The sequence below is a fragment of the Cicer arietinum genome, chromosome 1 (genome assembly GCF_000331145.2).
Source record: "Cicer arietinum cultivar CDC Frontier isolate Library 1 chromosome 1, Cicar.CDCFrontier_v2.0, whole genome shotgun sequence".
NCBI lineage: Eukaryota > Viridiplantae > Streptophyta > Magnoliopsida > Fabales > Fabaceae > Cicer > Cicer arietinum.
In genome coordinates, this window is record NC_021160.2 from 51,912,262 (window position 1) to 51,933,851 (window position 21,590).

Sequence of the window (21,590 nt, forward strand, 5' to 3'; positions counted from 1 at the left end):
TTTTTTGTAAAAAGCACATTTATCATTAATAAACTAGCTTATAATATTGTGAGAAAAACTTATTTATCAAATACATCTCATTTAATCTAACAAGTTTGTAAGCTAGTTTAATAATTTATAAACTAGCTTATCGGCGTTACCAAACATTGCCTCCATATGTACGAAAAGTTAACTATTTATTCATATATATTTGTACTATTATTACTAAATTTTTTATTAACATATTTTTTTTCAAACGAGCATTAATATTCAATGTTTTTTTTCTTCTATAGTTCCTTGTAGTAGAGGTAAATGTATTTGAAGCATGTCACGTGATAAATGTGGGTAAATAAAAATTTGAATTCGATTTATCATTATCTAAGAGTCTAATTTCTTCAGCTATTTTCAATTTCATTGGAAGTGGTCCAAATTTTAAATATAGTTGTAGTAACTAATAATAATTGTGAATCAAATTAACTCACATAATTGTTATAAAGCATGACATCTATCAAAATGGAAAATAAAATTTTGAAAGTTTATTGAATTGATGATAGTAGAAATGAAATACATAATGAAAAATAGTACAAATGAGTCAATGACTTATATAGTAACTAAACTTATAACTAACAAGGAATTCTAATTAACTAAATTTTCAACCTCAATTAAAAAAAAAGGTTTAAATATATTTTTGGTCTCTGTAAATATAACAATTTTCAGTTTTAGTCCCTGTAAATTTTTTTGTTTGAATTTGATCCCTACAATATCAGAAAACTCTATTTTTAGTCCTTAATTTCAAGTAGACATTACAAAAACGTTAGTTGACAAAGGGAAATATGTTTTTTGTCGCTGCAAATATAACACTTTTCAATTTTAGTCCATATAAAATATTTTGTTTGGATTTCGTCGTATTCATCACCATCAATCATAAATTCAGAAAAGTGAGTTTCATCATTTTCATCAACCCAATAATCCATATTTTCTCTCACCCAACTCAATGTATTTCCCTTTATTCTTCATACCTCACTTAACCCAATTTAATCCTTTATTAATACTTTAAATAGATAATTTTCAAAGATGAAGATTAATCATTGCGTTCCAAGCCAAAACATCTCTTTCAACCATTTCATCAAACACCTTATAATCACTCCCAACATCACCTACTTTCAAATATCCAGAAACCAAAGCAGTAAAAGTAACAATATTTTTTTCAGACGTTTCATCAAACACCTTATGTGCATCTCTTAACCCCCTCAAAACCTTCGAACCCCCCCTCCCTCAAAACCTTCGAATACGAATCGACAAGAGACGTTTGAACAACTGGATAATATAAAAAATAATAATAATCTTTTTTAAGTTTTTACGGGTTAATTTTCTATTTTGTTAATAATTTAAATAGTTAATTTTCAAATACGAGGATTAATCACCGCGTTCCAAGCCAGAACATTCCATTCAACCATTTCATCAAACCTTCAAACCACTGCCAACATCACCAACTCTCAAATACCCAAAAACTAAAACAGTAAAAGAAACACCATTTGCGTCAGATATTTCATCAAACGCCTTATGTGCATCCCCTAACCCCCTCAAAACCTTCGAATACGAATCGACAAGAGACGTTTGAATAATTGGGTAATATATTAAAAAAATTAATTATTTTAAATCCTTTACAGGTTAATTTTCTATTTTGTTAATATTAACAATAGTTAATTTTCAAACACGAGGTTGATATGTTTTTGAGATAATAGAGAGAAAATATGAGAATGAAGGTAGAGTTATTAATAGAAAAAATTGGGTTAGGTGAGATATGGATAATGAAGAGAAACATATTGAGTTGGGTGAGGAAAAATATGGATTGTTGAAGATGATGAAACTCACTTTTTTGGGTTTGTGATTGATGGTGATGAATACGATGAAATCCAAACAATAAGGACTAAAATTGAAGAGTGTTATATTTGCATGGGCAAAATATATATTTCTCTTTTATCAACTCACGTTTTTGTAATGTCTAATTGGCGTTAAAGATAAAAAATAAAGTTTTTTGATATTGTAGGGATGAAACCCAAACAAAAAATTTTACAAAAACTAAAATTAAAAATTCTTACATTTACAGGAATAAAAAATATAATTAAAAAAAAAAAGTAATTTCATCCCTTAGCTATGTTGTACGTGGTCACACCAAACAACACCTAAATTATTTGAAAAGACAACACGGAATATAAATAAAGAATTTACGAAGAGTTTGTGTTTATTTTTTAGTTGTATTATTCACCAAAATTCTTATTTTTTTTATATGTATTAGATCATCACGAGAGTTTAAAATATCAAAATAGATATTTGTATTTAAATTTGTATTTAAATATAGCATTTTCATTCAAAATCTTTAAGTTATTAAATGTTATTAATAAATTGCATTTTATTCCAATAAAATTTATAATTGATAAAAAATATGGAACTTCTTATCAACTTAACACTTCAACTAATTTGCAATTGTTTTTTAAAACAACTTATATTACGTTGGTATTGTTAATAATTACTTACATAGTGGGTGATAATCGATACTCTAACTTTCTCATTACAACTAAATAAATTTTTTTGCAAAAAAAAAAAAACTTAACACTTCAACAATTTTCCTTGTAAGACTATCGACATATATGTATGTTGTGTTGGAAAATTTTGTCTTTCAACTACATAAAACACGAACAATCACAATATTCGTGAACTGTTAATATAACACCAATTAAGTATCACAAATTAAGCTACAAACTTTCATTAATCACAAAGAGTGAACTTAAAAAATAGAACACCAATTATCATTAGAGAATAACCATAAAATTAAGATATTAGCTTGAGGCATGTGAAGACACATTATTTTTTTGGATTTTATTCGCTTTAGACAAAAATCCCTCAGAATTCAACGTGTTCTTCCAAGAAAGAACTTCGGTAACATAACTACAAGAATATCTTCATTGTTAATCTATAAAAATGAAAAATAGAATAAAAGTATTTATTTGTAAAAATTGATAAAAATATTGGAAAACCAAAGACTCAATCACTCTTTCTTTATTTATAATTTCCTTTCAACTATTTTTTTAACATAAAAAACGATATTTATTCATTAAAATTAAAAGAGTATAAAAAACAAAACACATATCAATTCGTTAAAACTGAAAATGATGAATCTACGAACATAATATAGATACAAATTTACTAAAATCGAAAAAGATGAATATGCGAACAGATGCATGGTAATAGCATAAAAACAATAAAGTGATTACAAATTTGATAAAATTAAAGTGGTTAAAATATCTATGTATCTGGATCTGTAACATTATGACGTTGAATCATTGATTGAATTTATGGATCAAAGTAAATCTATAAACTTGACAAAAATAAATACTGTACCATGACAAAAAAATTAAACATCACATTTAGTTGATAAAATAACATAAATACACAAAGAAATGAATAAATATTTGATTTATATAAAAATCAGTTATTTAAATAAAAAGATAGAGAAAAATCATTCTAACCACCAACTTTGTTCAATATATATTTGTGTACATATGTACAAAACAATATACACAGCCACCACTTTTTAATCCTTGTTCGGTTAATTCCAATAGACAAAATTAAGATAATAAATTAGTCTTTAAATTACAAGGTTTCAAAGCAATTAAATTATTTAAATTGAAATTAATTTATATTTATATATGGTGTAACAAATGGTCATCAATAAGACAATAAGTCATGGTTCTAAGTTATAACTACAATACGAATAAGTCCAATATACATCAAAATTAAAATTCTTCAATTGAATAAAATATTTTAATTTAAAAATAACACATTAGAACAATATCAAATAAATAAAAAATACATCTATTCTTTAAAATATTAATTATCACCAATAATTAAATTGAATTTCTATTAATAAAAATAATTAAATAAAATACTTTTGAAGTATTATATAAAATATCTAACATGTTGCACCTGGATCAAACACAAATTCTCATCCATGCATACTTGCACTTTCATCTCATCACATAATCAATATTATATATCAATAAGAATATCGATGCAAGAAACTAGTACTTTTACAATAATTTCGTTGTTGGAAGTTCTATTATTTTGACTGCAATGTTATACTAGTAAATAAATCTATAATACTATTGGATGTTGTACACTAGTCTACTCTTCCGGTTAGGAGTGTAAATAACCCTATTCGTAAAAATAGGGATACAATAGAATACAACCCAATTTATTTTAAGTACACATAATTATTTTATATTATTATTTATTTTTAGAAAAAAATTATCAATTAAATTAAATTTAATTGCAGTATTTATTCTTTTATTTTAGTTAAATCACAAAAATAATTTCTTTATTTTATTTCTGTCCAATTTTAGTCTTAAGCACATAATTTTAATCTAAATTTTGATAAAGTGTCATTTTTTAAGCTACGCCACACTATTTATGGCCATATATCTTAAGTAAAATTATTACACCACGAGATCTTGAGGCATGATGTGACTTAAATAAGTGCAAAACATGACATTTTTATCAAATTTTAGACTAAAATTACGTTTATGAGACCAAAACTCGAGAGAAATAAAATAGAAGATTGTTTTTTTAATTTAACTAAAATAGAAGCTCAAAATTATAATTAAGTCATTAAATTATTAATTTAATAATTTAAAAATATTATTATAAATTAGACTTAATTGCAGTTTTTATTATTCTCGAATGAATTAAAAAATAATAATAATATGTGATTTTTATAAATTATTTTATGTTTTTGTTTACCCAATTAAAAATTGTTATTTAATAATTTATTTTGGGACCAATTCAATTCTATTTTGTTTTTATTAAATTTAAATTTTCAAATTTAGTCAAACCAAAAGATAATTAGAGTCTTAAAATTAACACAATTGAACTTATGTGTGTGATGCAGGTGTGCACCAGGCGATAATAAATGTGAATTCACCTGGTATCTTTTCCCATTTTATCAAAACCTATATTGCTTTCTAACAACAGTTTCAGCTTTTTTTCCTTTTTTCTCCATTGGCAACTCCTCACGTGTCACCCTCATCTCACACTCACTTTGTTCCCAAAACCGAGGACATTATAGTAAAATAAAATACACCAAATCCAGGACCTAGATTTATGATCATGTCTTTCACTTTCTATTGGCTGCACAAAGAACCACATAGAAAAAGTTTTTTTATTTTCCTCCATCTTTTTAAAAAACTATAGTAAGTTAAGAAATGCACTAAAGGCATACACATCAATGAATAAAAAGTCTTAGTTGGGTAATTATTTGATAAATTTAAAATTACGTAATATATTAAAATTATATATATAAATTATTTATATATTATAAATTAAATTATAAAATAAAAAGTTTTTTAAATTAAAAGTTAAAATTTTAAATAATTTTATTGTAATTTTATGAGTATTAATTATTTTATATCATTGTATCATACAGTCTAAATAGCACTGCAGTCTCTTAACTTAATTTCAGTTAATGTTTTAGTCATTTTTTTGTTCTCATTTGGACTTTTATTTTAATTTGAAGTGACAATTTGATCTTTTATGTTTAAAATGTCAACAACGAATTTTTTTATTACAAAAGTTCAAAAAATTCATTAAAATTTTTAAACGAAACCCATAAAATTAATTATCATCTTCAATATAATAAAAATTTCAAATCGGGAAAACAGATAAAAACACTCAAAAATTAACTAAATTAAGTTAAGAGACTACGAATGTTATTTAACCTATCATATATTAGATTATTTAAAATATATTTAATTATCATTTTTAGTTAAAAATCATTAAAAAATTCTAAATTGTCATATTCTAAAATTTTCATATAATAATCGATTTCATGCATTAATAAAAATTAAAACTGTAATTAAATCAATATAAAAATGTTATTTTAGGAGTACTGTGTTTTATTTTTTAACTAGTTTATTGTAATTTATTATCTAAAAATTACTTAAAACTCTATTTAAATTTATAAATTATAGTATCGATCTTATTTATGTCAGTTGCTCGATTTGAACTTTATAAAATACATTTATTTTCTTAATTTTTATTGAATTAAATTCCATCAAATACCTGTATCAACCATAAAGAATTTCAGAACTGCTAATTTATAAATTTCCCATCAATTTTTAACCATCATGCACTCGATATACGGTGGACCACATTAGTATCTACCTTATTTTCTTTCTCTTTCCAACAAAACTATACAACTAAAAAAACAGCATCTCCACCACTCAAATCACAACAACAACAACAACATAGAGGAACACATTAAAAGGGATATAAAAAAATGTTCTGTTCTGTTCTTTCAACCTTTAATATCATTTTCTTTTAAAACAAAAAACAACAAATTAGAGAAAACTATTCAGCTCTTGCTTTTGCTATTAGTACTTTCCTTGAAGAAAAATAAACACTCATATTTTTCTCACCACTCCTTTTTTATTTTATATATAACTTTTCCATCAATTGTTTTTCTTTTTATTTTCATTTTCCATTCCTCTATTGGAATATATATATATTCATCCTGATTCCGATGCACTCTAGCTTCACCAAATTTCAAAGTTCAAAACAACTTCAAACTCCAACAAATAAGTGAACTTTATCTATCTATAGATCTGAAAAAAGGGTCAAAAAATTTCTTGTTTTTTTTTTATAAAGAACAAGAAATTTGTCAAGAACATGTTATTGTTTCAACTTTGAAGAAAAAAACTATGGATTCATCAGATCTTCAACAACAACAGGTAAATTCTTCTTCAGGTTTAACACGTTATCGATCAGCACCAAGTTCTTATTTCAACAACATCATTGACAGAGAATTCTACGAACATGTTTTCAATCGACCTTCAAGTCCAGAAACAGAACGAGTTTTTTCACGGTTTATGAACAGTTTAGGTTCAGAAGAAGATTTATTAGCTCAAAAAATCTCAGTTGATTCTACAGTGAAAGAAGAAGAAGAACAACAACAACAAGTGGTTCAACAGCAGAGTAATATTAATATTAATAATATTAATATTAATGATGATGATAATAATAGTAATAATTATAATAACTCTGCTGCTACAACTTCTCATGGTTTTTATCAAAGCTCAGTGATGCCACCTTTGCCAAATCAGAATCTCTCTTCAGGTATGGAAGGAAATTATTCAATGGGAGTTAATCGGTTACAGCAGATGAAATCTCATGGTGGAAATAATTCTAATCTCATCAGACATAGTAGTTCACCAGCTGGTTTATTTTCACAAATTAATATTGAAAATGGTATGTATTTATGTGCTATGCTCATTTTATTTTTTTAATTTAATGTTGTTAATGATTCTTTTTTTTTTTTTGGGAGGTGGGGGTATAGGGTACTGTTAGGGGGGTTTACAATTTCTTTCCAAACCCACAATTTTTCTTGTCCTATTTATTGGGAAAAATAGTAATTTTCCTGGAAAAAATGTTAAATTTCAAAATTTTCATTTCAGGGGTTTCATGATGCTCTATTTGAAAAATTACTATTATGTGGACTTTATTTTAAAAAAAATTTATTTTGACTGAATTATGTGGACATTATATTTTATATTTTGGAGTTCCAACAAGTGGTGAGAAAGAAAAACCTGGTTATGTTGCTTGAGCTAAGTAGGGGTATTTTTTTAAATGATTTCACTGATGACTATTGTAATATTTAGCTATTACTTTTAGGATTATTTTTGTCTCAAAAGTACTTTTTTTTTGTTTTACACATAGGTTGTTATAATGATATTATGCAAGCTTAATTGGCAGGGTATGTTATTATGAGAGATATGGGAAATTTAGGAGCTGTTAACAACTCTGTAAAAGAAGCAAAATTTTCTACTACAAGGAGTTTGAAGAATTCATCAAACTATTCATCACGACCAATGTCATCAATAGCTGAAATTGGCGACAAAGGCAATAGAGAAAACAATCAAGAAAATGATGTTTTTGGTGAAAATCGAGGTAACGATTATATCTCAGAATATCAGGTTGATACTTGGGATGACACTGAAATGATGTCTGAAAATGTTGGTGGTCTAAAAAGATTTAGAGACAATGATTCAAAACAACAATTTTCTGGTTTAAATGCATCTTCTTCTGTTCAGGTAGAATACTACTCTAATTTTGTAGAATTTTGTTTTTATTTATATGTTGTTTTCAAAGTTGAATACATCATTAATTTTGTTTGTGAATGGAATTTTCATTTAACATGATTTTGATGTGGTTGATCAGAATGAAACAGGAGGAGGACATTCTAGTTCTTCTCCTTTGGCTCATCAATTGAGTATGCCAAATACTTTATCTGAAATGGCAGCTATGGAGAAGTTTCTGCATTTTTCAGATTCTGTTCCGATGAAAATCCGCGCCAAGCGCGGCTGTGCTACTCATCCAAGAAGCATTGCAGAGAGGGTATAGTATTGATCAGATTTTACTTATTTTTTTTATTAAATTCTAGATTACCGAAGTCACTTTGCTCTAAAATACTGATGATAAAACCTAAAAAATCGTTTGAGTATAATAATTACTACCTCTAGTCTTATATATAGATATATAAAATAATATCGACAAAAATGAATTTATTTAGTGTAAAATTTATATCACATATATCGGTTTTTTTAACTTTATTTTTTTTTTATATAAGACCAAAGATAGTATAGAACTTGATGGTGTATATAAATTTTCACGATGTTTTTGCTATTATATTTTATCACCTCCTCAAATCATATAACATATAGTAAAAAATATGATTAGAAGTTTTTGTACTTATAAAACTTGGTTACTTTTTTTCTTTCAATGTTTGAGGAAATTGCTTTTCAGGTTAGAAGGACTAAAATTAGTGAACGTATGAGGAAGCTACAAGATCTAGTCCCAAACATGGAGAAGGTACAATACACTATGCATGATTGGTTAAATTAATGTTTTTAAAGTCTAAAAAAAAACATATATTTATGTGGATTAATTGTGGTTGCTTTGAGGTACAACGTTGTTTCTCTCCTTTTTCTTTTTGCAGCAAACAAACACAGCAGATATGTTGGACTTAGCTGTGGATTACATCAAAGACCTTCAAAACCAAGTTCAGGTATTTACACAAAAAATTAAAAACATCTATGTCAATATTCAATTTATTACTCCGTATAAAAGAAAGTTGAATAAATAAATATTTATGTATTTAGTTAAAATTTTAAATTATTTGATTTAAATTTTGAATTAAGTATATTAAATTTGTTAACTTAACTTTTTTTTTTTTTAATATATTTAAGATTAGATGAAATATTATAGATTATTTTTCAATTCACACTAACCGATTAATTTTTCTTTCCACATTTATCTATCTATGTATAGACGCTTTCAGATTGTCGAGCAAAGTGTACGTGTTCACACAAGCAGCAACAATAACGGCAACGAATTAATGAATTAATTAGTCTTGTACACATTTGTAATAATTTGGTCACGTTATTAAAATCTAGCTAGATTAGTTTTTATTTGTTACTGCAATTCCAAAGATAAATTCATTTACCCCTTCAAATAGTATATATTATATAAATAAAAAATGAAAATAAATTTATTGAGCTGTAAGCAGCTGTAGGGTACACTTCTTCAACGGTTGTGGAAGAAAAATAGGTTATAATAAAAGTTGAGTGTTAATTGTGGCAAGCATCATGTATGTATGTAGAAAAGTCTATGTGGTAAGTAAGCACAATTTAAGGTGTGAGGGCCCATATTTGGTGATGAAATCTATTGGAATTGCCGTAAGCAATATATTTGTTTAGGTTTCACATTGAATGGTTGGCATAGGAATAGGATAACATGAGGGGCACCGAGGCCAACATAATTTTGTTGGTTATATAGGTCACTTCTTCTTTCCTCATAATGCTTAAAGGTTTTAATAACTAAATTAGTAAATTTAGAGATGTAAAATACGTGTTTAGATTGATTAATTTGAACACTTTATAAAATATTAAATGGTAGGAGATGAAATCACTTATATAATATGATGTCGATATATGACGTTTGTTAATTATTCAATTTATTTTTTACTTTTTGTGTTTTGTGTATGCATGAACCCTCGTGATTTTGTTTCTTATAAAAGACAAATCAATTGATAAAAGAATGTATGTAATTATTTATAAAGTGATTCAACTTGATTTCTAAACATGTAGGATGTTTTTAGTGTAGTTATTTTGATGAGTAGTTTGTTATTGCCTCTGACTCTCCAAACAACAAACCTAGTTGTTTTGTTCCTTATAATTTAAAAGATTTAATTTATAAATATTGTGGATGTAGAAATGTTTTATATTGTCAATTTATTATTAATATTAGATCATTACAAATATTTAATTTGGCTATATCTCCTTATAATATTACATACATGATTTGTTGACAACATAAAAACTTTTTTGAAAGAAAGTTAAAATATAATTAAAAAGTAGATTTGGAAGATGTAACAGTAACTTTGGAGGAAAAAATGAAGATATTTCATTGTTATAAATTAAAATTTCATTTTTTATTGAAACAAGGTTAGTTTGATTAGAATCAAATCATGTCATTGCTAAATTAAAAATAAAAATAAAAGATTTAACTACATCTCTCTCAACTTTTTCTTAATTTCTCTCTTTCTTTTTATCGGTGGTTTGAAGTCATTTTTTGACTTGAAATTATTCAACTGTGTCTTTTTTTTTTTCTCATTTTATCTAAATAAATAGTGTCCATTTACATCTAGTATTTCTTTCGTGATTTTATGGTTGAGCGCAATATTATTTTATTTTGGATCTTAGTCTTTTGTTTGGTTTTTTTTTTTTTGTTTCGCTACGATATTTGTTTGATTCAAATTGACATATTAAATATGATTTATTACAGATCAATGACTTGGTCATCAACGCTATATTCTAGTCATGTTTATTTTGTCACATTGTAGACATATTATTTTATACTATCAACTTGAATGCTGCAATTATATTTGCAATTCGTCATTTTCAGTTTTGACAACATCGAATTTGTGTTAATTTTTATGGATTTTACCAATTTGAATGAATTAATATATTTTTTAGTAAAAAAAAATGATTAGAAGCAAGAAAATGTAATCTTTAAATTTATCACAAACTTATTTTTGGAATTAATAAATATATTGAAATATAAATTTAATTAATTTCAAATTCAATTTAAGTAAAAAAACTGAAGATAATTCAAAATAAATTTTGTAAACATCTACCCAAGTAAACACTATTTCTTCAAACATATAAATATGACTTCTAATAAACATTGTTTTTATGCATAATGATGATAACAAACATGAAGATGAAAATAATTTGGTTAGTTGTCTTTGGATGGTCAGTGCATTGCATTTTGGGGTGTTGGAGAGTTGATGATAAACTGTACCTTTTTTGTGTGAATAGAGTTAAAATGCTTTAAAGTGAGAAAGTTAGGATATATATGGCACAGGTTGAAACAATGGACAAAAGAGTCAGCATAAGCATATCTCTATTGGGCCAAAATGTGGGGCCCAAATCCAAATCCATTTAAGTGAAGGCCATGTCATAGATGATGTCAGATGCTTAAACTTATGTGGAAGGTAGATGCAGTAACGCAATTATTGGAAGTAAAATAAATAAGTAGATGTGTAAAAATAAAAATAGTTGGATTAGAGATGAGAGTCCCTCCACTTTATGGCTATTTTAATTCATTCGTAACTTTGATATTTTTATTTTTAATTTTACAATTTTAGTATTTTATTTTAATTAATTTATAATTTTAGTTATTTTATTTTTAATTCATAATTTTAGTCTTTTATTTTAACTGATATATAATTTTGATTATTTAATTTTTAATTTTTTAATTTTAATTCTTCAATTTTAATTAATTCGTAATTTTAATCCATTTATTTTTAATTTTACGATTTGGTCCCTTTATTTTTTAAACTTCAGACATTTTTTCCTACTTATATAATTCATTTATTTATAAAGTATGAGACAGCGTTGATTTCATTCCAAAAGATAATGAGTATTAAGGTGAAAGTTAGAAAAAGAGTGTTGTTATTACTTTGAACATTCTCTACATAACATACAACAAGCTGGTTGAAAGTACGAAACAATACAAATAAAATTTGTATCAAGTGAGCCTCACAGAGACACTCAATAGCTTAACCTTTTTTGTAGGGGGACCTAAGAGTGGAAGTCGTTGGCATCTACTATTATTAACACAATTAATCTTTTTCAATGTACAATTTATGAATATGCTCACTTCAGTTGGATTTTAGTGTCACCGATTACTTTTAGGTTAAGTATAAATGAATTAAATATTAGATATATAAGTGATGATTTTTATATTTAAAATTAAAGTTTATTGTATTTTTAAAATATTTGATTTGTTAGTGTTCTTGTAATTTAGAGAGTTTAAAACAACTTTCAGAAATTGAAAATAAATGGTAAACCTTCAGCGTTTCATTACGAAATATAAAGGGGAAGAAAAATTATAAATGAAAAATAGTTTTTTTTTTCTTTCTATTTATTTGGTAATTTTTTTAGTTTTTTTTCCCTAAAGACTACATTTGCTAATAAGCTTATAATATCGTGTGGAGCGCCAATGACCTTTCTTGCCAAATTACCTCAAGACTTTGACTACAAAAGGAAATTTCTTCCACAGACTAATAACAATACACACAAATTTACACCTTTTATTCAAACTCAAACATTAACTTGAGTTTAGAGTGTTTGTAGATAGATATATATGTGCGAGGAACCATAATTTGTTATATCATTGGTATTGGTTTTGAGTGAAATATCCCTTCTCAAATTTAAATGATATTAGCTTGTATTTTTTTTATACGTCTTAGCAATAAATTTATCTATTAACTTATATATTTTATTTACTATTTACTTACGAAAAGATATCCTTTTTTGAAAATTTAACAGTTGTATTTTTAACGGCAAAACTATCATGGTTTATTTTCATAAAAGATTAAAACATTGACTCGAATATTCTCTCATGATTCATCGTTTTTTTTCTCTTCCCCTCGTTAATATTTGTTCTTGTAATAAAATTAAATTAGAGCTACTTGACAATGTATTGTGATTTAAGTGTGAGTGTTTACTAAGTGACTTGTCTATTCATAGAGTTTCATGAAACTTGACCTTTATATTTCAAGTAACCTCCCACACCTCGTTTAGTGGAGAAATACATTACCCTCTATTCACTGACACTCTTTAAAATATGATCGAATAAAAGAAATATGTGCTCGACACAAACTCTTAATTAATTCTCATATTATACACTATATAGTATTCGGTCACCATACCTTTATGATTTTAAGTTCAAAAATTAAGATATTGAATAGAGTTGTGATAATCTTCGATCCCTCTAAATATCAAATATATAAGAGCGAGGTGCTTAAATAAATTATAAAAGTCCAAACCTCCATACACATGTTGCTGTTGCTTATGAGGGCAAGATACATAAATAAATTAAGACGGTCCAATATTATTTTCATCTTTCCCTCTCTCAAGCTCCCTCTTTCTATTTTTCCATTTATACTTTTCTCATGGTCCTTTTCTCAATCTCTTATCCTTTTCTTCTTTCACCACCACTGTTTCCATTTCTCTTCCAAAATCCCCCATTCTCTATTTTAATTTTCACCCACACCTATCACCAAATCTCCATTACTCCAAGCTTCATAACTCTTCAATTCTTCATTTAGATTTTATTGGGTATTGGTGCCCATGGGAGGGAATATACTTTTTACAAAAGATACGATATTCAACATGTTACTAGGTGGTTTCAGCAAGTCTTTCCCTTTCCTATGCTTCTCTTGGTGGTCTTCGTTAATCAACATTTGCAAGGTTCATTCTCAATTTCCAACTTCTGTTTATTACTCTCACTATCAATGAATTGGTGCATAAGTAACTCTTTATCAATTTAGTATCCTTGAGAATCTAGTGTCTCAAACTATTTTACTATTTTTTTCGTATGAATCTCATCAAATCATTTTTATGTAAGTATTTTTTGAAGATATATATTTTAAAAACTAATATAAAATATTTTCTTCTTAACTTTAATTCAACCAATACTACCATGGATTAAAATAACACTCGGTCCAATATGCACAAAATAATTTCATTCAATATTTATTTTAAATTTATATTTGAAAAAAAAATAGAGAATATTTTGTACACTACATTAGATTAGATTGTTTACGAAATAAAAGAGAACTAATTGATTGTAACAAAATAAAAAGAGAGAATTGATTGATCAAATACATTTAATTTAATAAAAAAATTTAAATAATAAAAGTTTATATATTCTTTATTATCAACGACAAAAAAAATTATAGCCATAGAAATCAAATTAATGTTGATTTATTCTTGTCTTATTCAATCGAAGGAAGAAGATTGAATAAGATTTAGTTGTTATTTTTAAATCGAATAAAGATTTTTATTTTCTTCGTTAATTTAATAAATGATAATATCCCTTTCAACCAATATCCATTTGGAGTAATAAGATGTTTACAAATGACTATTAAGACAATTCAAATCAATGAAACTAATTTTGAGTATTTTCAAAATTTTAAAATTTCAGTTACATATTTATATATATATATATATATATATATATATATATATATATATATTTTTTTTTTTTTTTTATATATTCAATATCCATTTGGAGTAATAAGATGTTTACAAATGACTATTAAGACAATTCAAATCAATGAAACTAATTTTGAGTATTTTCAAAATTTTAAAATTTCAGTTACATATATATATATATATATATATATATATATATATATATATATATATATTTTTTTTTTTAATTTGTATATTTTATATTCTCATAAACTTTATTGGACTTTTGGATTGGACCAAGCCCAATATTACTCTCTTTCATGTTTGTCACGAGAAATGTACCATGCACTCTTCCACTTTAATTTGTTATCTCCAATTCCAAATTAAAATATCATTTTGTTCCTTAAAAAAATTAACCACTCCATTATTCACCCCATTTTTCCAAACTTCCAAAATTTTCAAGCTTCCAAAATATAAAAAATTGATTTTTTTTGACATTTTCGAAACTTTTGATAAACACGAAAGTTTCGAAATGTAATTTTTTAAAATATTTTGACATATTCGAAGCTTTTGACAAATCTGAAACTTCCGAAATGTATTTTTTCAGAAATGATCAAAATTTTCGAAACTTTTGATCAATTTAAAATTTTCGAAATAGAAAATTTCAGAATTTTCGAAACTTTCGATCAATTCAAAACTTTCGAAATAGGAAAATTTCAAAAATTTCCATATTTGGAAACTTTCGAAACTTTTCAGATTTGGAAACTTTCAAAATTTTCCAGATTTGGAAATATTCGGAACTTTCCAAATTTTCGAAATGTAATCCTTATTTCGAAAATTTGAAACTTCCGAAAAAGTTCAAAAAATTTGGAGTTTTCTATTTGTAAATATTTTGAAAATTCTGGAAATTGTCATTTCGAATTTTTCAAAACTTTCGAATATTTAAAATTTTGTTTAGTTAAAAAGATAAAATTATATTTTTATAAAAATGGGGGTGGGAAGTTAAAGTGGGTGGGTGCGTGATACATTTCTCGTTTGTCACACCCCACTTTTGATCAAAGTACAATTAATTATACAACTCAATCATATATTGACTTGAGTAGGAATCACAATACAACCCGCATTTGCAGTATTTATTCAAACTTGTCTCAAATTGGATGGAGAAATTTCTCTTTAATTAGGTGTAAATTTGTTTTTTTTTTCAAATTTAAAACTCATAGACAAAGACAAATTTAAAGGTGTTGAGTCTATAAATCGAGAACACAATAAACATTCTCTTATTACAACATTTCCTCAATTGATCCATTATCACTTTAGAACTTTTTACATTTATCAATAATATCCGAGTAATGATCACAACATTGGTAAAAGTTGTGTTAAATATACTAATTTTTAAATATATACTTCCTCTAGATCATATGATTTCCATTAGAAAAAGATTTTTATTAACTAAATTATCCTTCTAAATACAATAAATTCATTCTATGAAAACAAAAATTAAATTAAATGAGAGGTATTTTAATTTAGTAATATTAAATAAGGTAAAAAATTTAAATTTTTGTTTATATATCATTTTAAAATTAATAAATGAATTATTTTGCTTATAAATCGTTATAAAGAGTATAATTTTGCATTTAATTAAATACTCATTCAATATCGTGAGATAATCAAAACTTGTTAATAATAATCAAATAATTTTTTTATAATTTGATAAAAAAAAAAAGAATTTTTAATAAAAAAATTGACAATAACATGGTAAATTTGAAAATATCCTTTTTTGGTTTTTCATTTAATTTAATTATATTTAATTTTTATTTTTATAGAACAGTATAGAAAATAAATAAATAAATAAATAAAAGAGAATAACTTGAGAGTGTGAAAGAAAATGATTGAGACGGTAAGTTTCGTTTCACGTGCATCCATGGCGTAGAACACAATCGCTTATTTTCCCTCTCAAACTTAAATATTTGAATCTTCATTCGAATTTGAAAAATCACTGTAACGCTATGATTAACGACTCTAACCGAAACGCAACTTCACCATTACCATGTCTCGTTTCAATCCCTCCATTCTCCGGCAACCGCCGCCGTCTATCCACCACAACTACCTTCGTCAAGCCGAGCTGTCCTGTCTCATTACAGAAGCCAATGGCTTGGATATCTCTCCAGGGACGGCTTGTTAACGCCGATGAAGCTAGCTCGGCTCGAACCATTGGTGGTGGCTTAACGGATGAATTGGCATTTGCTTGGGATCTGTTTCCTCCTATTCATCGATTTCTTATTGTCGCTGTTATTGGTGTTGCTGTTTCTCAGTCCAAGAACAATCAACAGATTTTGAATCTTAAGAAGTCCGTTGAACTTAGGGTACGGTTTTGGTCCATTATTCCCCTTTTTCACTTTTATTCTTTTTCACTTGTTAATTTTATGCTTATTATATTGTTACTGGGACCAATTTCTGCTGCAACTTTCAATTTTATAAAAATTAATATCGAAATCTAATTGTGTAATATACATTATTACAGCTTCTTTATTTTTCATGATTCAAGTTGATTCTTGTAAAATAATTATCCCAACTTTGAATGTGTGTATCAACATTGTTTTATTTCCCTACTCTTTGCCAGGACCAGGTCTTATCAAGCATGCAGCAGAAGCTTGACAATCTTTGTGAGCAGCTTAACAGTTCTAAAGAGAACACAGTTACTGCTGTCAACAAATTATCCACCAAGGATGAAGAATTGCTATTAGATGAAACATTTGGCTCCGAGAAAATTAAGTTTGTTGATTGTGGTTGTTGGCATTGCGAAGAACACTCTTCCTTCTGTGATGAGTTGATGGTAAGAAACTCATACTCACTGTAAAATGGTTATTACATATATCTTTTCATTTGGGGCTGGGCAGTTATAACTCTGCATCTTCCTAATGTGTCTTCTGCTGAATAACAGCTTTGAATTTGATCACACATTAACTTTGTTAGCAGGGTGCCTCTAGTAGAAGAGCCTCCAGTGCAAATGAGGTGCTCCAATATAAGACACCATTCTCTAATGAAGAACAAGAAGAGCGACGAATGTCTGACCTGTCCGATCTCGCTTCAAGTATCACATCTGCTGCTGATATCCAGGTATTATTTTCTTCAGGGTCAACTTTGTTAGGGTCCTATATGAGAAAAGGGACCGACATTTCATCTGAGCATCTGAGCATCTTGAGTAGCATTGATGAGAATCCAACATCATAAAATGCAGAAAAATGAAATAAACAACATATCAAGTGTATTATTTCTGAATCAAAAGAAAATACAATAGAATGAGATCCTATTGTCCACAGAGCAATATGCATCCATATTTGCTTGCATAGGATATGTAATTTTCCAAGTTTTAATTCTTAAATATGTTGAATTTAGGCTTCTCGTGTATGAGAAAATATTAGTTTGCTCTTGGGAATGATTATTCTAGTATAAGTACATCATAAATCAGAGTATCTGTGTCTGATAGAAGATTCTCGTTATAACTTAATCAAACTAGCTTCTCAAGATTCAATCATAAAACATTTGTGTAGCTTGTTTAGTTGTTTGCATCCCACCTTCCATGGTCTCGACTATAATTGGAACCAAGTTAACAAATAATAATTGCTTAATTATGTTATTGCAACGACATAGTTAAATGCAACGGCAGAATTATATTTCTATGTTATTAGTTTTTCTTTTACTTTCTGGCAGTGCTGCTTTTTCCTGGTTTCCTTGTGTTTTTATTAATTCTATCATTTTTGTTTTGGTGGAATTCTTAGTTTTATCATCTGATAAATATTATCTTATATGCTTTCTGTTATGTTCAGTTAAACAGTTTAGCTGTAGAACATGAAGTTTATAATCTTAAGAGAGACTGTGAAGAGAAGGAGACAACAATACAGGAGCTTACCACTTTGCTGAACTCCTCTGAGATTGCCAATAGCAAGGTAATATTTGCATTTTCAGTTGGAATTTGCAACTTCTTTTTCGCTTTGTTTAATCCACTCATCATTTTTACGACTATTTAAAACAGAGGGTTTCTGAATTAGAAGACATTATAAGGAGGAAGAACTCAACAATTTCAAAGCTAAAGAAGGACACGGTTGTTCTAGAACAAAAGGTACATAACTATAATACATGTTGGATATTAAAAATTGGAGTGTACCAAATTGGCAGCTTTAGTACATAAGGTGATTGACCAACTTGTGTTTGTTAATCACATGCACGGAATTTGAATTACTATTGATAGTACATGAAAATGTCACATTAGTTTTATCTGTCAAAACAACCAAAACAAGAATTGCTTCTTATCTACAAATCTGAAATGCTTCTTATATTACTGCCTTCTTTCAAAATTGACTGCAGGTTATGCAGCTTTCAAGGCTTCGCCGACCATCTTTCTCTGCCAGTGTTCCAAATGCAACTCAGCTGCCACAATTGAGAGACAATCTCATTTATGATATGGATAGCACTACTAGCCCCTCATCTTCTGATTCTGATAGTTCTCCTGTCAACAATGCACAAAATATTCCTGGTGATGTCATTGAGCTGAACCAGAGTTCTAGTTCTACAATTGATCATGAATCTGATCCCGCAAAAATCTTAAATTCATCGAGGAGACTCATTGGCCAACCATCAAAATTTCGATCCATTAGTCCTCTTCAAGTTCCTACTTATCGGAAATCTAATGCAGCTTCTTCTTCGAGCCAAAAACAATTGTCCCCTCGTGCAGACTTAAAAAAGAGTAGAAGACGATCTCTTAATGGAACTAAGAGTTCGAGTGCACAAAAGAGATGGGTATAATAGTGAGTAGATATTCTTCTTGTAGGGTGCTGTGGAATGTGTAGGCAGAAGAGGGTACAGGTTGTGCTATGTTCTTTAGATATTTTCTTAGATTGCACTATGATCTGCAATTAGGCAACGGTATCAAATCGTAGCAAACAATAGGTAGTCAATATTCTACAAGTTTATAATGTAATACTATTTAAATACTTGTGGCACATTATGGTTTAGATTGATAAATTACAGATAACAGCAGCAGGGACTATTTTAAGTTTTAACCATTCAATATGGTTTGATAAATTAAGGACGGCTACTGCTGTCAATCGGATAATCTTATTTTTTATTAGTATCCTTCATAGACTATAATTAAATATGGTCTTTTAGTTTCTCAAGTGATTGAAAAAGTGGAAACCACTTAAATCTCAATTTCATTTATCTATCTTTTTTCCTTTAAGAATTCGTTTATCTATCTTAATCTAGCGTTCTATAGTCTAGCTTAGAGGATCGGATATTCGGATTCCTATATTTCAACATGTGTGCCCAAATTAGATGAGTGAATTTTATTCCTCAATGAAAGGCACCATGCAAGTTGAATTGGAATCCAGATCAACAAAATGTGGTTTACAATGATACTATACTCTATTATTTAATATATATAGAATAAAATAAGTAATTTAAAAAATAAGTTCCCTTCTTATATAATCATTATTAATTTAGTGATATTTTAATCAATGGTGGCATTGTTAAATCACGACGAATTATAGTAATTTTAATAATAAGTACACTTTGAAGCTTCTTAAAATTACAGTAATTTTATCAAACTAACAATTTTAACCTACTATTTAATTATAAAATTTGAAAATTATACCGTCCTATGTTTGAAGTTTGTGTCGATTCCCTCTAACCTTAGAGTAGTTAGATATATTAAAGTTATCTTATTAAGATTAGATAAATTAAATTTTAAATTTTATTTTTAAATGAGTTGACACAGATGTTGAAGTTGAAGATAATTTATTTAAATATTTTTTTTAAGTCACTAAAATACTTCACCTTGGAAAATATATATCAAAATATCTTACATGCGACCAGAAGTAAAAAAAATTGGTGCAATAAGAGGTCGCATTTCGGAGGTGCGACTATGTACATTATCTTATATTATTTTAACAACTTATTCATATTTTATAGATAAATTAACAATTTAATTCTGATAATAATAATAATAATAATAAATACATAATATTATGGAAAAACATCATATTGATAGAATCGTATTTCTATTCGACTTCCATCAACAAATACTACAACCACCATCGGAGCACATGAAAATCTACCATAAGGTCAACTTAAAGCATGACATTGATGATAATTGAAACTCAGTTTGGACAAAAAAGATTAAATATTGGAACGAGCATGAAAATTACATATTGTAAGGTAAAATCATAGAAGATGTTATTTGATATTTCTTCAGTTTAATGTACTTTGTTTGATGTTATTAATATAATTTATTATTATTTTTAATTATAGTTATTTTAATTATTATTATTATTTTTATTTATTAGATTCGGAGAAAAAGGAGAAAGTTGTTAACAAAATATAATTAAATTACTAATTTATTTATAAAATAAGAAAAAAATTGTTAAAATAATATAAATTTATCTATAAAAATTATTAAAATAATATAATATATTATTTATTGTACATCTACTTCCACATTAATATTTTTTTAATATAAAGTATTTTATTTAATTTTATTAATAGTATTTATTTAAAAAAATTGAAGACAGTATACTTCATCGCATTTCTATTGCAACAATTTATTTAAATAGATTATCATGGTTCAAAGTTGAAATATATGACGTTGGTTATGATGACTGAGTTGGGACAGTGGGCTGCGCTTTGGAGGAATGAGGAAGCTTCCATCAAGTCAAGTCAGTCCACAACATATGTAGTGTGTACACACACCGCATTATTTGCTGAAAAATACATCTCACACTTATTTACATTGTCAACTTCCAAATCATTTCCTCCAATAATTTTATTTGAAGAGTGAACACTAAATTATTCTATTTCATAAACACAACATTGTTTTTTTTCTTTAAATTAAAATATCAACTCATATGAACCACTAACATTGTATCTTCGTCTTTGATCTTACTATTATTACTTGTTATATTTTCAAACCTTAGACAAACAACAAATAGTACAAAACCCTTTTCCTACTAAATCGAACGG

General features: G+C 26.9%; 2 protein-coding genes across 8 annotated transcripts; both read left to right on the forward strand.

The window, feature by feature from the left end:
- The first annotated feature begins 6,336 nt into the window (after positions 1-6,336).
- Positions 6,337-9,603, forward strand: LOC101490323 (transcription factor bHLH130-like). Of its 2 annotated transcripts, XM_012716452.3 has the most exons (7): positions 6,624-6,764; positions 6,836-7,281; positions 7,786-8,123; positions 8,251-8,427; positions 8,836-8,901; positions 9,029-9,097; positions 9,361-9,603. In XM_012716452.3, exons 2-7 carry the CDS (start codon positions 6,903-6,905, stop codon positions 9,412-9,414), a joined length of 1,083 nt encoding a protein of 360 aa, XP_012571906.1. In that variant the 5' UTR covers positions 6,624-6,764; positions 6,836-6,902; the 3' UTR covers positions 9,415-9,603. The 2 variants fall into 2 exon arrangements, with proteins under 2 accessions (XP_004486946.1, XP_012571906.1); XM_004486889.4 differs by having other exon boundaries at positions 6,337-7,281.
- A 3,825-nt stretch (positions 9,604-13,428) lies between these two features.
- On the forward strand, positions 13,429-19,701 carry LOC101488901 (uncharacterized). 6 transcript variants are annotated; one of them, XM_073366802.1, is made up of 7 exons: positions 13,429-13,850; positions 16,694-16,939; positions 17,197-17,409; positions 17,550-17,693; positions 18,404-18,523; positions 18,610-18,696; positions 18,942-19,701. In XM_073366802.1, the coding sequence occupies exons 1-7, from the start codon at positions 13,731-13,733 to the stop codon at positions 19,377-19,379; spliced, it is 1,368 nt and encodes a 455-aa protein (XP_073222903.1). In that variant the 5' UTR covers positions 13,429-13,730; the 3' UTR covers positions 19,380-19,701. The 6 variants fall into 6 exon arrangements, with proteins under 6 accessions (XP_073222903.1, XP_073222904.1, XP_004486943.1 ...); XM_073366803.1 differs by having other exon boundaries at positions 13,430-13,850; positions 17,553-17,693; XM_004486886.4 differs by having other exon boundaries at positions 13,430-13,850; positions 16,889-16,939.
- Positions 19,702-21,590: the final 1,889 nt, after the last annotated feature.